A 15,159-nucleotide genomic window follows, 5' to 3' on the forward strand; every position below is an offset into this window, starting at 1 on the left:
TCTTACTTCAGGACCTCAGGCTGCTCTTTCTGGAGCTAGGAGAGAAGCAGAGACAGAAGCAACTCGATTATATGGATAGTGAGACCCGAGACAGAAAGGCCAAGCTCCCCAGATGGCGTTTGTTAACCCAAACCTGCTCAGGTATGATCAAAGCAGTCAGACAGGAGCAGAGAGCAGCATCCACACAGGGCCATTTACCCCATCCTGAGGCGGGCGGATAAATCGCTCCCTCTGCTAAGACCTCTCTCTCCTTCCTAATTCAGACCCCTCAGTCTCAAACAGGTGAAGTATTCCGAAGACCTACCACAGCAGGTCTTTCTCATTTATTCTCCACATCTGCAGTGGAACAGCAGGCTTCCTCTGGGGCATTTTTAAAAAAAAACAACAGAAAAATAAATATAAAGCAGTGTTCTTTCCCTGGAAATTCAGGGTGCTTCCTGCTGGCCAGCACACGGAGCCTGTCAGCCCTTCTACATCCGACGTAATTTGCAGAAATAGATAGGTCCAAAGTTGGCTGTGAGGTGAGGCAGGACCAGCTCCCCCAGCCGGCAGCCCGCGAAGAAGGAAAACGTGTCCTGGAAGAGCGTCCGGAAGCGGCTCAAGTCTTCAACGTGGAGACTGATGTTAAACTGGGTTTCTGCAATTTCTACCGCTCTCTCGATGACGTACTCGTTCTGCAGCGGGGAGAGGGAGCACGTGGAATACACCACCTCTCCTGCCGGCTTGGTAGCGAGGATCCCAGCCCTGCAGGCAAGATAAACACACAGGCTATCAGGGGAAGGAGACAGCTGTGTGTGACACCAGCACTCCCACACACCGAAACTGGGAAGCCCAGCACGTAACTCCTAGGAGGTGAGAGACAAACCTCCTTGAACCCACAGGCTGAGCAGTCTCACTGGACTGCTTTAGACCAGGGCAACAGGGGTCAAACAGATGCTCAGACTGATACAGTACCTACACGCAGGAGATGCTACCTGAGAGCCCCAGCAAGGAGTAATCCTGCACGCCCCTCCATGGGAATGGGGTAAGAGTACGTACAGGGAAGAGGCCCTCACAGTTCAAGCGCTGCCATGGGACTCTCTACTCAATTTCCTTATTGCCCCAGCTTGGTCGGCCCACCCAGCCTTCCCAGCACGATGGAGTGACGAAGGAGCCCCACATCCTTGGAGATACAGACACTCAGGAGTCCTCTGGGTCTGACTGCTGGGACCTGGGCGATCATCACAGAAAAGGACAACGCTCCTTAGACCTGCTCCCTACATCCTGCAGCTATTGCTAGGGGTGGGATCTGACTGAGAACATCTGCACCTTCTCACACTTGCTACGATGTGATATGTTCAACTACAGCCATTTCAGAAAACATTCGCCGGGTGGGGACACGTAAAGCAAGAGGAGGTTTCAGCGCTCATGGAGAGCCACTCTCATAACGCAAATGGCACCAAAACACATCTTTGAGCCCACTCACATCAGCAGCTGCAGCTGCAGCATTGGCAACATCTGGCGCTCCTTGGTTCTTCTCTTGTGGAAGATGTTGTTGTCCTGCTCCATGACAGAGTGCCTGTCCGTCGTGCAGGGCACATCCACCAGGACCTGCAGCAGCACACAATTCGGGGACCAGGTCAAGCTCAGCGAGTCTCATGGTGCAGCCTGCCCCGAGCCCTGGGTACCAGCCCGAGTGCAGGTGTGCACCCCCAAACACACACAGAGGCGCAGAAGTGGTGGGTAACTCCACACACACACGTGTCCTAACGTAATGTTTCTACCCTGTGGGGCTCCCTGGTATGTGGTTCTGTGGCACCTACAGCTGCAACCACCATGGCCAGAGCTCCCACAGTGACACCTCCCAGGGCAACACACCCAGCACCCGTGGCTGGACATGGCTGAGGAACAAGAAACAAGAGCAATGGCATCTCCAGATTTAACCCCTCACAGGCAATGGATTGAAGTGGCATCTTTTAAGGACTATACACAGATAGGTAAGAGACACAAATCAGGGTGCCCCCACGTAACAGATCCTGCAGGAAGGGTAGAGCAAGGGGAAATATCACTCCATTTGTGGCTTAGTCTCATCTCTTTCTCTGCATACAATTACAGAAAACTACACAATTGTACTGCTGGATAGGCTGCTGTCTTCCTCTGAAACAGGATGAACGCCACCCGGATGGGTTTATCTTCACTGGTTCCCAATCACCTACCTTATGGAAAGTGCCACCTTCCAGCTGGTCCCAGTCCCTCCCGTCATAGGACGTGACACTCACGATTTCCCTAATTTCTTTGGGAACGTAGCTGTGGAGAATCTGGTGCAGCCGCTTTGTCCGGGAAACGGAGACATCGTTGGCTGCCAGGTGCCCTGAAGAGGACAAGACCAACACAGCCAGGAACGTCACTCTCACAAAACCACACCAGATAACCAACTCCCACAGCCAGGAACGGGTAACGGTCGGATGTTAATGGGCACAGGGGATGGGGAAAACCCACCACCACTTACCACAAACCCCAGTCTGCAGCAGAGCCAGAGTCTTGCCACCTGGAGCCGCACAGAGGTCGAGGACAAAGTCATCCGGCTGCACGTTGAGCGCCAGGACGGGCAGGAGAGATGCTGCGTCCATGAGATAATAGTCGAGGAGCCCCAGGGTGTCCGGCCTGGAAATCACAGTTTTGCACATAAAAACCCCCCAGCAAGTGTGTGAGGGGAAAAGAAAGCGAGTCTGGGGGTACAGAAGCAGCGTGTGCCCACACACGTGCAGCCCCTGAGGCCGGCACAGAGAGCAGGCGGTCTGGCCTGGGGATGTCTCACCGTGCAGGGCGGAAGCGCGTGATGTCACCCCTGGGAAAGGTGTAACACTTGATGTTGGGGCTGATGGAGGCAAAAAGCGGTGATGTCTCTGCCTGCGTCATCACCTCTGCCTGCATCACTGTTCTGCCCTCACCAGACCCCTCCTGGGCCCTGCTTTCCTCTCCTCCTGTTTCCTCCACAGCTGCACCCCGCTGCCATTGCTGTGCCTTTCTGGGCGCTTCGGCAACAAAATCTGTAGCGTTCAGCAGCTCCAGCTCTTGGGTGACGCAGTTGGAGAGAGAGAAGTTGTTGAGGAGGGCCCCGTACTTCTGCTCACAGAGCAGGCTGCTGCGGACCGAGGGCCACAGGTCCTTCAGCTGCAGGCTGTAGTTCACGTCGAAGTGGTGCAGGGCCAGGCGCGTGGGTGGGATGCGGGGGGCCGTGGTGGCCTTTTGGAGGGGGGAAATAACAGAGATGTTAAAAGACTAAACACCTCAACATGCCAGCATCCCCCCCTCACCCCGACACCGGTGTTTTTCTGGGAGAACCAGCACCACGTTCTGTGCGGCCGAAAGTCTCGGGGGAGGGGCGGGGGGGGGGGGGGGGGCGTTCTATGGCCCCATGAAGGGTCCGTGCCCCCAGCACCCGCGGGTGGGGTTCCCTGGGAGGGGTCGGCACCAGGAATGGCAGAATGGGGATGGGGAGTATGCAAGGGAGGGAGGGGGAGGTGAGGTGCGGGAGCATCAGCGGGGAGGAAAGGCAGGGGGTTCGACAAAGGGGCGTGCGTGCAGGGCAGCCCCGCGGCGGGACCGGCGGCCGCCGGGCAGGGACGCGCTCCGGCCCCGCTCACCCATTTCTCCTTGTGCCGGTACCGGCGTGGCCCCGGCCCCGGTCCCAGTCCCCGTCGCAGCAGCGCTGCCGCCGCCCGCCCGCGCCCGCCCAACGCCGCCATGTCCCGCGTCCGCCCAGCGCCTTCCGGGGCGGGACCGACACCGGCATGGGCACCGCTCCGCCCTCCTCCGAGCCCGCCTGGGTTCTCCGGGCCTGGGGGACTGGGTTCGTGCAGTGTCTGATGCCAAGGAGCCCGCAGCAACCGGCGCTGCCGCGGAAACACCGCAACGCGGCACCACGCCCCAGCCCCGCGCCTGCTCTCCGGCGCTCCGAAAGCCCCAAAGCTCCGGTATTCACCCACTCCCCTTGCCCTGGTAGCGCTCCGAGCCTCTGGCAAAGGGATTAGGGCTGCTGCTGCAGGATAACGGGATCGAAAAGGCGGGTTTGTCACCTTGAGGAATGGCTGAGAGAGGAGTTGCTGCCCCGCAGAACACGGGTTTGTGTGGTACCAACATCCTGCTCAGACAGAGGCAGGGTGTGAACTCGAGCTTCTGTGGAACAGTCCCAGAGCAGCAGGAGGGACCAGGCACCTGCACAGAAAGGCTCCAGCTCCTCCAAGGTGACACTTTGTGCTCTGCTCAGGGTTTGAGCAGCTGAGATCACCCTGCGCCCATCTGCAGCCATGTGTCCAGCTGCTCCAGGCAAGAATACGAAACTGATTGTGGCCCAGAGGCCCTTCCAGCCACTGGCTGCAGCAGGTGATGGTGAGGTACAGCCCTTTTCCCCAAAACGGGGGAAACTTCTCTCCTAGAAAAGGGCCACTCCCTTCAGTTTAACATAGAGCTTATTGTGTGAACAGTATTGGTCCTGTGGGGCTCGGAAACATCTCTGTGCCTTCAAACAGAAAAATTCTTACTTCTGGGATCAGGCTCTGGCCACTGTATGTCACAGCTGCACTTAAAGGACATTTCTGTGGGTGAGGAGAAGTCTCCCCCCACAAACTGGGCTCTGACCCCCCCACCAAGTTAATCTTAACCCCATGCAAGCAGAAGCACATGAACCATAAAACAAATGGAGGGTACTTCCACAGGAACTCAATGTTTAATATGGAAAATTACAGAACATCAACATGTTTTTTGCGTGGCCGCGCACCGTATATGAGAACGGACGCAGGGACACACGGACGCTCAGTCGCTGCCAGGAAGCCGTTTCGTTTATACTTGGCAGAGAGAATGAACGTGCTGTGGATCCAAGAACCGCCAACATGGGCTGTGGAAGCAGATGGACAATGACTCCCACCTTCACTTCAAGTTCTTGAAGAGTTTGTGAGCGACCTGAGAGAAAGTCAAAGCGTTCAGTTACCCACAGTTTGGGGCTGGCATTCAGCAGGGTTTTACCATCTACCTCCTGGTTTTCTGGGCCACTAACACACAGAGCCTCCCTCCAGCCCTCTGCTCATCTCATTTTGCCCTAAGTCATTCAAAAAACCAAACAAGCTGAGATTTCTTACAAAGCTCCAGCTCAGGTTAAAAAGGTTTAACTTTAAGATGGCAAATACAACATTGAAAGAGTGGAGTGCTGTTTGCAGGGCAGAAACAATGCCTTTGGCTTATTTAATTGTTTAACAACCTGATGAATGCCAGCTGGAACCAAACATTTAACAAGAAAACCACCAAGGCTCCCAGTTCTTCAGAGCTCCCTCTGACTGACTGAAGAGCATCCTGTCTCACACCTGAGCTGCTCAGCCTAGCCGAGCAGGTGGCTCTGCTCCCGGTGCTGCACTCACACAGTGGTCCCTGGCATGCAGGAAGTCGAAGAGCTCCTCAGTGCACTGCTCCTCCGTCTGGGACCTGGAGGTGACCCGCGCGTCGCAGAGCTCCAGCCGCTCCCGCGCCTTCACGCATTTCTCCGTCTGCTCGCAGTGCTCCCGCAGCGTGGTCAGAGGATCCTGCGCACGCGGGGCCGCCCCGTGAGAACGGGGAGACCCCGAATCGCTCCTCCGATCACCATCCCCACCCCCATGCTGAGGCCTTCGCCTTAACGGGGCGCCGCGGATCCGCACCGAAGCCCGGGCTCCGGCCGCCTCCCCGCTGGGCTGCGAAGCGCCAGCACGAAGCGGCGACGGGAGCCCGGGCCCCTTCCCCGGGTCCGCCCCGCCGCGGCCTGCCGGCTGCCCGGCCCCGTCTTACCACCAGCTCTTCCTCTTCCTCCTCCTGGGGAAAAGAACAAAGAAAGCACGGCCGTTACCGCCCGCCCGCGTCCCGCGGGGGCCCCGCGCCGCGCTGCCGGCTCGGCCTCACCTCAGGCTCCCCGGCGTGAACGGTCGTGTCGCGCAGCCCCATCCCGGCGCCCAGAAGGACTCACCAGGGTCACCCGCCGGAAGCGCTGGGACCTGTCCCGGAGGCGGAAGCGCGCCCGCGGGGCGCCGGGAGCGCTTCCCTTCCAAACGTGGCGGGCGGCGGCTGAGCCCCGTGGCCGCCGTGAGACGGCTGCCGCGCCGCCCCCGCCTCCCCTTTGCCCCGTTTCCCGGGAGCCGCCACCTTGGGGACGGGTCGGCTCGGCCTGGCTGCCGCTGCCGGCCTGCCCGGCCCCCCGCGGGTAGGACGCGACCTCCCCAAGATGGCCGCCCGCTCCCTCCTCCTCCCAACACGGCAGCGGCGGCGCGCTGGGGGGCCCCGGCGTCCCTTCCCGAGATAGCGGCGCGGAGGCGCTGAGCAGGGCGATGGCGGCGGAGGAGCCGCGCAGCCTGTTCGCGCTGAGCGCGGCGGCGGTGAGCCGCAGCATGGGGGCCCTGGAGCGGGACGTCTGGGGTAAGGCGCGGGCGGCGCGGGGCGGCGGGGTGCGGGGCCTGGGGCCCGCCCGCACTCTGCCGCCGTCTCCCTCTGGCTCTCTGCAGCGCTGCCCGGGCACCTCCTGCGGGGGCTCCTGCCGCTCCTCACCGTCTTCCGCCTGGAGCGGGCCGAGGGCGCCGCGCGGAGAGCAGGTGACACCGGCGGGGACGGCGAGAAGCCCTCGAGGGTATCTTGGGGCGGGAGGGACGATGGGGCGGGTAGAGCCCCTCCCGTGCTGGGGGGATGCCCCGACCCGGGGGGACACGAACCCCTCCGGGCTGGAGGGGGGAACACTCCCGGTGCGCAGTCCCCACCACCGGGCGGGCACAGCCCTCTGCGGCCAAACCCTCGAGCCCCGGCCTGTGGCTGGGCGGGCGCCACGTTAACTCTGCTCCTTTCCAGGACCTGCGAAACCAGCCGTTTCTCAAGTCGTGTCCCTTCAGAGGCAGGGGTCTGCCCTGGCCGCAGAGCACCGGCCCTTGCAGGGGTCAGGGAGCTGTGCGGGGCACTCGTAGGGGGTGAAAGGGTGAATGCACCTGCTTGATTATTGCCCCCACCCCTCCCCAGGGCTCTCGACGCAGCCCATCTGGCGCAAGCTGTGGGACGATGTGATGAAAACCAGGCCGCCCAACTCAGAGGTGAGGAGATGCTGACGATGAGAGAAGGGGCACAATGCCAGCACCCCATTTCTGCTGTCTTCTGCCAGATGTTGTTTCTAAGCCTGCTGGTGCTGCTGGCTGTCTCTGAGGGACTGCTGGCACTTGTTCATAAGTGTTCCTAGAGCTCAAGACCAAGATGACCCCAGGATAATAAGACAGGATTCATAAAGGGAACCATAGTGTACAAGCTTGCTGAAAAAATAAATCCTGTCTTCAGAGACATAATTCCTGGGCAAACAGAGCATAAAAACAGTATCTTCCACTGGTGCTGGCTGCTGATGTCTTAGCAAGCATGAGAAAAATACTTACAGAAGGGTTTGGAAAAATAGCCTTATGTAGGAAAACTGAAGCATCTCCCCTGAGTTGGTATCACCGAGGAATGGTTACCAGACTGTTTAATCCCAGCCTAGAAACAGATGCTCAGGAACAAAATTTCCCAATGCTCTGGGTTTTGTTTTTTTTTTTTAATAGGTGGAAACTTGGTTTAGCTTCAAACCCCTGCGTATGCTTAAATCGGGTAAGCAGCAGGGTGAAGAGATGGCAATGAGGGTAATTGGTTTTGAACAGGTGCTCCAAGAAGGATGTCAAGAACCAGGAAGGTAGCCTCAGTTGTGCTAGCAGTAGTAGGCTTTCTTGGATGCCGCAGGTTAGCAAAGAGCAACTTGTGGGTGACATTTTGTTCACACTGTCCTTTGAATAGGTCTCACCCTGGCTGACTCTAAGGCCATTTCATTGCAGAATATAACCTGCTGGAGGAAGAAGTTCCTCGAAACGTTCTTCTCAAACGTTCTTCACGGGGTCTTGGATGTTTCCTCTGACTGGCGTCTCAATGACCATCACTTTTCGCCGCTGCTCCACAGCTCCCCGCATGTTTCCCAGCTTACCCTCTGCAACATGCTTCAGGGTGCGGTGGAGCTCACTGCTGAGCACAACCAGAAAGTGCTTGAAAACCTGGCTGGCTCCCTGCAGGTCCTCAAGTTCCAGCACCTCCTCTCCTCTGACCAGTCCATCAGGCGTTCCTTGGTTTTACTTCTTCACCGACTGATTCACCATGGCTCCGTCAGCCAGGTGTCCATGTATTCCTGGCCAGTTCCTGACACCGTTCTTCTTGTTCTCATTCTGAGCATGAGCGCTGGGTTTTGGCGCCTGGGAAATGCCATCATGTATCATGGCAGCCCCTGTGGCCTTTGCAGAGAGCAGGACAAAGCCCAAAGCCAGGACTCAGCACAGGAGCAAGCAGAGAAGGGCTGTTGTGATGAGAGGGACTGGAACGATGGAGAGAACCAGAAGGGACCCCCCAGGGCCCCGGAGCTGAACAGGTGCAGGGCTGGTGCTTGCCTGAACTCTGTCCTATCTGGACCAGTAAGTCATCCTCTGCAAAACCAAGCGTGTGTGGAGGCAAGCAGCGAGGTGTCCTGTAACCACACCATTGTTCAGGGAGGATCTTGTTGCGCCTCAGATCAGCTGCCCCGTCACCCCGTTCTTCGGAAGACACGCAGGCGGCTGAAATCTGCGGTAGGGAAGAAGCGTCGCTGCCTCAGACGAAGCAGGGGACCATATGCTGACCCAGAGGACCTGTATGATTTTGTGTTTACTGTTGCTAGAGAGGATGATTCGGGGTTATTAGACAAAAACAGCACCACAGAGGGAGAAAAAGCTGAGAACTGGACTAGTTCCTCCCCCAGGTCTCTGTGCGCTGGCCATGCTGGCTGTAAGAAGAGAGGAGGATCTGCTGGGATCTTTTCTCTGAAAGCTGCTCACCGCTTCCGAAGCGTGTCCACCCTGGAGTTGTTCTCCATTCCTTTGACTGGAGACACTTGTCGGACTCTGAGTAACCTGCTGAGCTCCTGGGTGACTTTAGAAAACCTGGTTCTGTCTTACAACGGTTAGTGGTGTGAACAGATTACTTCCAGCCTTGCTCTAACGCTCTGACTCACTGCTCATGTTTTGCCCTGATTTTATTTTTACTGCAGTGGGCATTGCAAATGTTTTAGTCCCTGATCTTGAGAATGGGACTGGTAGAGGTGTTTAATGAGTGTGAGGACTTGTTTGAGGGAGAGAATGGAGGATTTCTGCCCCAAAATAGCCCCTGGCCGTGTGCTTAAATGCCATCTAGAGAGGGCAAAGGGAAGAACCAGATCTCCATTTCCCGTATCCACTGTCACTGCTCTAGCTTAAGAACGTATGGATAAAGAAGGCTGGGAGTTTAGCGATTGACTTGGGTTGCTCAGCCGTTGGTGCCTGTGCAGGCACAGCTAACCCCTTTCTGTACAAATGCTGTTCCAGGCCTGGGTGCTAACATCTTCTGCATCCTCTCTGGGCTCCGGGCCCTCTCCCGCCACTCGGACTGCCAGCTCCGCGTGGTGCGCCTGAGCGACATGTTCTCCCACATGCCTTGCATGGAGCTCGTTCGCTGCATCCTGAGCGCCTTTCCCCAGCTCCACACGCTCTCAGTCAGCTTTGACCTCAAAAACCAGCTGGAAGGGAACAGGCCAGAGGGGAATCCAAGCTGCAGCGAGGCAGAAATCCCAGGTAGGAAACAGATTTTGAGCAATGATCAGGATGTGGCAGACAGATAGGGCCATAAAAGCTTATCACGCAGATTTGACCTCTACACAGATAAAGAGATGTGCAATTAAGCAATTACAGCCTCACCTGTCTGATTGAGATGGGGTGCAGTTTGTCTTTTCCAGTCTGTGATTTGCTCTGTGGTGCCCAGGTCTTGGACAAAGTATTTTATTACTTTATTTACTGTTTTGTTTCCTGTTGTGACATCAGCTTTGTACAAGGCCAGTCATCAACTGCCAGCAACGACAGTCCATGCAGCGTAAACAGGGATGTGGGGAGCGTATCCCACCAGATCTGTGAATTGGTTGGGAGCTTCTGCTTAGTCCTCCCCACTGACTGTGAGGCTCTAAGCCTTAGACCCTTAAACAGAGGAAAAGCATCTCTTGATCATCACAGTACCACAGGCGATGGCAAAGCATTCCAAGTGTCTGGATTACAGTTGCAGAGCTATAGCAGTGTGTTCTCAGCTCATGGGTCTCTCATCATCCTGGTTAGCCCTTGAAGAGAAGCAGTGAACAAAGCCTGAGTACGTATGAAACAGGGTCAGTGAAGAGCTGTGCTCTGGGAGGATACTCATTTCTCAAGCATTGTTTCACTGCCAGAATGCAGTAGGAATCAGTAGCTCTGTGGTCTGGCAGAAGTCCTGAAACGAGCATTGAGGGATTTATATTACTGTAGGTCTGAGCTGCCACAGAGCTCTTTGGGGCAGGACGTGTCCCACAGGCACTTTTCTGCCAAGAAAATGATAGTCCTGGCAGGCACACAGGGACTTGGTACTTGCTCTAGGACACTGAAGTGCTACATTGAAGACGGGCACTCCAGACCAAGCTTTTTCATTGCTCTTTTGTTTATCTTCCCTTAGAGAGCTGCCTGGAGCAGCTGGAGATCCGATTCCCCAGGGAGCCTCTGCACACTGCTGCCCTGCTGCCAGTGCTCAAGGCCTCGAAGTCCCTCCAGCAGTTGTCCCTTGACAGTGCCACGCTGCCCTGTGCCCCGGAGCTCGGGCTCCTTCTGAAGGCACTCAGAGGTACTCTGTGAAGCTGTACGTAGCATCGCTGTGACATACAGCATAGCTTCCTTGCTGTGATCTTGTGTCCTTTAGCATGAAACTGGCTTAGGTGGGTTCACTTCTTCAGTGTGAACATCCGTGAAGCGTCCTGAGAAATGGAAATGGGTGTCAACTATCCTGCTTTTTGTGCTGAGCATGTGAATGAGCCTGTGTTGCAGGATGGTTCCTTGTTAATTACCCCCAGTCCCACACAAATTATCCACGGTCCAACTTGGTTTCTGGGCATTAGGTGGTAGTTGGATCAGGGTTGTTTTATCCCAAGGATGTACAGTACTTTACCTTGAGAATTTGTTTTGATTTTAGAGCACAATCCAAATTTGAAGAAACTGAGCTTTCATGATGTGAACTTGGCTGAGCACCAGAAAGAAGTTCTGCTTTTGCTTCAGGATCCTGTCCTGCAAGGTACAGCAAACTCCTGGGTGCTGGTGTCTGGAAAGGTGCTGCAGGCAGCTGGCTGACGTTTAAGAGGTGATCTTCAAATGGTTCAAGGTTTAGTCACATGTCACTGGCACAGATCTGCAGCTGTTGACAGAGTGGGAATTCACCCGGTTCTGCCTGCCAGCAGAGCGGAGAGGAGCAGCTGCAAAGCTGATGTGCTGCAGAGAAGAGTCTCTATTCGCAGCTATAAAACAAAGATTTCTAACCTGCAGAGCACATTAGCCTTCAGTTGGGTCAGCTGGCAAAGCCACTTCCCTGGGTGTGATCTCTGCTCTCTTCCTGTGACAAGAGCAGCAGGGCTGTCACGCAATCCACTGCTGCAGAAGCTTTCTTCTTGCATACAGATTAAGGGCTGGAGCTGGCTGCAGGGTGTAATTACAGAATGATGAAACACCCAGGGAGTCCTCACATACTGTCATTTCTTTCATAGAAATCACGTTTTCCTTCTGCCGGCTGTTTGAAAGCTCCACTGCTGAATTTTTGTCAGAAATAATCAATACAGTGAAAAGGAATTCATCTTTGAAGAGCCTCAAACTGCCCGGGAACCGCCTCGGTGCGTACTGTGCATAGAGCTGTGGGGCCTTGACTTTGGATCAGGTCTCTTGGGAGATAGCTCAGGGGCTGGAGATAGGACTGGTGTGAGCTGGTGACCTCTGTGCTGAAAATACGGGCACAAACAGCTCACAAGATAAGGAATGTTGAGTTTGTTTTCAAAGAGGGAATTTCAGTTCCATTCGGCAGTGTAGTGAGAGCCCAGGTGCTGCACTGGCATGACAGTTCCTTTTCTCTGCAGCACAAGCAGTTATCAATGATTTGATTTGATATTTAGATTTGACTGAACAGTGATCTGTTTCAGGCTCTACATCCAGCAGCAGATGTACTGTCGTATCAGGAGGCACAAGTTTTGCCCAAGTTTGGGCATTTTTTTTTGCCTTGAAAGCTGTTGGCAGCCACTGGAGGGATGGGGATAAGCAAAGGAAGGGTTTGTGTCAAAGAAATGGAACTGGATTTCTAGAAATGATAGGGCTTTCTGGATCAGAACCTGAGAAGAAGTGTGAGGAATTTATTTCAGATAAATCCAGAATATTATTTTCTGGTCTTTTAAGGAAATGAAATGGGAGAGCTTGGGATCACTTGAAACACGCCTAATTTCAGAGGTTTGAGTTTAATCCTTTATTGCCCATTTTTAAAACAAAGCTGCACATTGATTTCTTAAGTAAAACCAGGATTCTTCTAGTGAAACAACTGCCCTGTCAGTAAATGTTTCAATGGTCTTGAGCACTGCTTAGTGGGGTAAATTTGTTTTAGGCCCCTGAGGGGAGACAAACTGAGGGTGCAGAGATGACCCTTCCTTGCTGCATGCATGTGCTTACAGCCTCCTTTCTGTACTACCATCTCAGCCCTGGGGCATTTAAATATTTAAGACTGTTCCCAGTTTGGATCCAACAACTGCATTTCCTCTCTCTCAGGGAACCACAGACTGGTTGCCCTTGCAGATATTTTCTCCGAAGATTCCTCCTCTTCTCTCTGCCAGCTGGATGTCAGGTATTCTGCTGCTTGAAACATACTTAATGTCTTGTTTTGGGAGGGAGGGTCAGGGCTGAACTGGGCTTAGACAGCAGAAGCAGCCTGAACATGGCTTTGTTCCTTCCTCAAGGGAAAAGCCCGGGAAAAGCTTAGAGAAAAGCTGCAGTGGGTACATTCAGCCTCAGGGACCTCCAGCATCTCTGTCACACCTTGCTGTCCCTTTTATGAATGAGTCAAGCTCCACCTTAAGAACAACTTTGGTTTGCTGCTCCCTTGGGAGGCTGCTGCAAGTCTGTCCTGTGTTGTAGGATAGAAGTAACACTCCTCTGTGCATTTATACACAGGCATTGGTGTGAATAGCTGTTCCCGCTTCCCTGGAATAGGTAGAGAATGTTGTCCTTGCCTCTGTCAGATCCTGAGTGCCTTTGCATTTCTTTCAATACTTTTGAATTTATGCCCTCCTCTTGAGCCTCAGCTGCCACAAAGACAGGCAGTAACCTTCATGAAGCACATGGAGGGTGGCATTTCTGCCATACTTACAAATTTTTGTTTGATCACCCCACCGTCTTTACATCCTAAGGCTCAGGTTGCTGAGTACACAGGTCTGGCTGTGTAACCATGGCCACTCCTTCAGCAGGCTTGAATGCCTATTGTTACTCTGCCTCTCCCAGGATTAAATCCACGGTGCAACTTTGTATTTAAGTTACACATCTATGCAGGTGAAATGACTTTTTAATCTCTTAGAAGCACCAGGACCTGACTCATGCTGTACAGACTTTCTCAGAAGGAAGAGAAAAATGATCTGAGGCTTGCACTGTGACCAGGAAGTTGACAGCTGCTAGGAGACTCAAGTGCATCTGCTACCACTTAGCCAGCAGCTTGGGTCCAGCAGCATTTTCAGGCCACAGCTAGGTCTACTTAAGTCAGTAGTAAGACCAGGATAATGAATTTAACTTGGGAGCAGTTACCAGCTTAAAGCTTCCAGCCCTTCGTACTTACTGTACTTCAGTTATTGTTTGGGGTTTGTTTTTTGGGTGGGTTTTTTTTTTGTTGTTGTTTCTCTTATCAAAACTGAAAGACCACTCACACTTCTTATTGCTTAAGAAAGTTGTAGTTTGCATTGCAACATCCTCAAGTACCTGTGCTGGCAGTTGCTTGAAGGAACAGTAATTTAAGCTGCTCAAATTCTAGCAGAGACTCTTAATGGCTTTTTTTTTGTCCTTTCCCTGGAAAGCTCCAACTGCATCAAACCTGATGGGCTCCTGGAGTTTACAAAGAGGCTGGAAGGCCACATCCAGCAGCGAGGGGGACAGATTCAGTTCACACACCTCCGCCTCTTCCAAAACTGGCTGGACCAGGATGCTGAAACAGCTCAAGAAGCACTTCGCCGTCTCAAAGCTGTGTGTAGCGTGGTCAATGACTCGTGGGACTCCTCCCAGGCCTTTGCTGACTACATCAGTGTCATGTGATGGACACAGGAGCAAACCCATCAGCTTGAACCTACACAGTTCAGTCCCAGACCAATGAGATGTACTTCATAGCACAGGTGGGGGTTTCTTCCCCTTGTTCAAGTGAGGTACAGTTGTTCTTGTCACTTTTCATTTGAAGAAGCAGTAACACAGTGAAGTGACAAGACTGTGTGGGTCAACAGCTCTATTTTCAAGCAATGTAACTCTTACTGTCTTCTCAGTTTGAGTATTTTAAATGGGACCGACATCAGATGAGCTTCTGTGACTTCCTGCACATCTCTGAACAAGCAGATATTAATTTCACTAGGTGGTGTTACAAGTGTCATGTTGTTTCAGACTATCATATCAGTATCTCCCTCATTGGAAAGACTCAAAAGCTGCCTGTCTGGTCCTTGGCAGCCAGCTCCATGTGACCTTGCTTTTGAGCACTGGCATTGGACAAGATGACCTTGAACTCCCTTCCAACATCAAGTATTCTGTGATCAGTGAAATAAAACCTCCTCCTTCCACTTCAAAGGAGTAGAAAACAAGCCAAAAAAAAGCCCATAATTCTTTATGTACCTGATGTTTATTTGGAATCATGCTGCCCCCTCCAGTGGCTGCAGTCATTCAACAGAAGTTTTGAATAGTTTGTTCTTTTATAACATTTTTGTAATAAAAATATAATTAAGACCCAGAATGTACTAAAGTGTGAATTTTATTACTGGCTTGTAACATGATCCAATTAAAACGCTCTGCTAGATCAGGGGATCTTGCCCGTAACAAAGCAAGTGGTTCTAGAAATGGAGTTACCTTCACAGTGCCCAATTCCCTACTGACTGCATAATCCTTCAGGCCAGATGTTCTATACACAAGATGGTATTTTTTATCCATGTACAAATCCTCCTGTTCCTGAGTAATCAGTGAGGTTCACATTTCACAGCAGAAATTGATCCTCCAAGTTCTGATCAGTTTTTGGTCAGCCACAGCGGTCAAGGAAAAAAGCATAACT

At 53.4% G+C, this 15,159-nt stretch overlaps 3 protein-coding genes across 3 annotated transcripts; 1 reads left to right on the forward strand and 2 right to left on the reverse strand.

The window, feature by feature from the left end:
• Positions 1 to 326: 326 nt before the first annotated feature.
• NSUN4 (NOP2/Sun RNA methyltransferase 4) lies at positions 327 to 3,728 on the reverse strand (the record flags this gene model as incomplete). Its single annotated transcript, XM_084266427.1, has 6 exons — positions 327 to 744; positions 1,466 to 1,590; positions 2,196 to 2,350; positions 2,489 to 2,643; positions 2,798 to 3,225; positions 3,627 to 3,728. The coding sequence occupies 6 exons, from the start codon at positions 3,726 to 3,728 to the stop codon at positions 471 to 473; spliced, it is 1,239 nt and encodes a 412-aa protein (XP_084122553.1). The 3' UTR covers positions 327 to 470.
• A 958-nt stretch (positions 3,729 to 4,686) lies between these two features.
• Positions 4,687 to 6,036, reverse strand: UQCRH (ubiquinol-cytochrome c reductase hinge protein). The gene is made up of 4 exons (XM_084265997.1): positions 5,908 to 6,036; positions 5,797 to 5,820; positions 5,394 to 5,555; positions 4,687 to 4,941 (listed from the first exon to the last, which is right to left on the reverse strand). Exons 1-4 carry the CDS (start codon positions 5,947 to 5,949, stop codon positions 4,909 to 4,911), a joined length of 261 nt encoding a protein of 86 aa, XP_084122123.1. The 5' UTR covers positions 5,950 to 6,036; the 3' UTR covers positions 4,687 to 4,908.
• A 284-nt stretch (positions 6,037 to 6,320) lies between these two features.
• Positions 6,321 to 14,857, forward strand: LRRC41 (leucine rich repeat containing 41). The gene is made up of 10 exons (XM_084266372.1): positions 6,321 to 6,417; positions 6,504 to 6,590; positions 7,006 to 7,076; positions 7,836 to 8,982; positions 9,384 to 9,629; positions 10,528 to 10,692; positions 11,038 to 11,136; positions 11,603 to 11,725; positions 12,642 to 12,717; positions 13,934 to 14,857. Exons 1-10 carry the CDS (start codon positions 6,330 to 6,332, stop codon positions 14,166 to 14,168), a joined length of 2,337 nt encoding a protein of 778 aa, XP_084122498.1. The 5' UTR covers positions 6,321 to 6,329; the 3' UTR covers positions 14,169 to 14,857.
• Positions 14,858 to 15,159: the final 302 nt, after the last annotated feature.

The sequence above is a fragment of the Gallinula chloropus genome (assembly GCF_964237585.1).
Source record: "Gallinula chloropus genome assembly, chromosome: 6".
In the NCBI taxonomy this organism is placed as follows: Eukaryota; Metazoa; Chordata; class Aves; order Gruiformes; family Rallidae; genus Gallinula; species Gallinula chloropus.

Excerpts from the sequence above, each read along its gene's own strand:
- LRRC41 (XM_084266372.1), top strand. The coding sequence starts at position 6,330 with ATGGCGGCGGAGGAGCCGCGCAGCCTGTTCGCGCTGAGCGCGGCGGCG. Across the intron at positions 10,693-11,037 it reads CCTTCTGAAGGCACTCAGAG|AGCACAATCCAAATTTGAAG; the intron begins GTACTCTGTGAA and ends TTTTGATTTTAG. Across the intron at positions 11,726-12,641 it reads ACTGCCCGGGAACCGCCTCG|GGAACCACAGACTGGTTGCC; the intron begins GTGCGTACTGTG and ends CCTCTCTCTCAG.
- UQCRH (XM_084265997.1), bottom strand. The coding sequence starts at position 5,949 with ATGGGGCTGCGCGACACGACCGTTCACGCCGGGGAGCCTGAG. Across the intron at positions 5,821-5,907 it reads TTCACGCCGGGGAGCCTGAG|GAGGAGGAAGAGGAAGAGCT; the intron begins GTGAGGCCGAGC and ends TCTTTTCCCCAG. Across the intron at positions 5,556-5,796 it reads AGGAAGAGGAAGAGCTGGTG|GATCCTCTGACCACGCTGCG; the intron begins GTAAGACGGGGC and ends CCGCGTGCGCAG.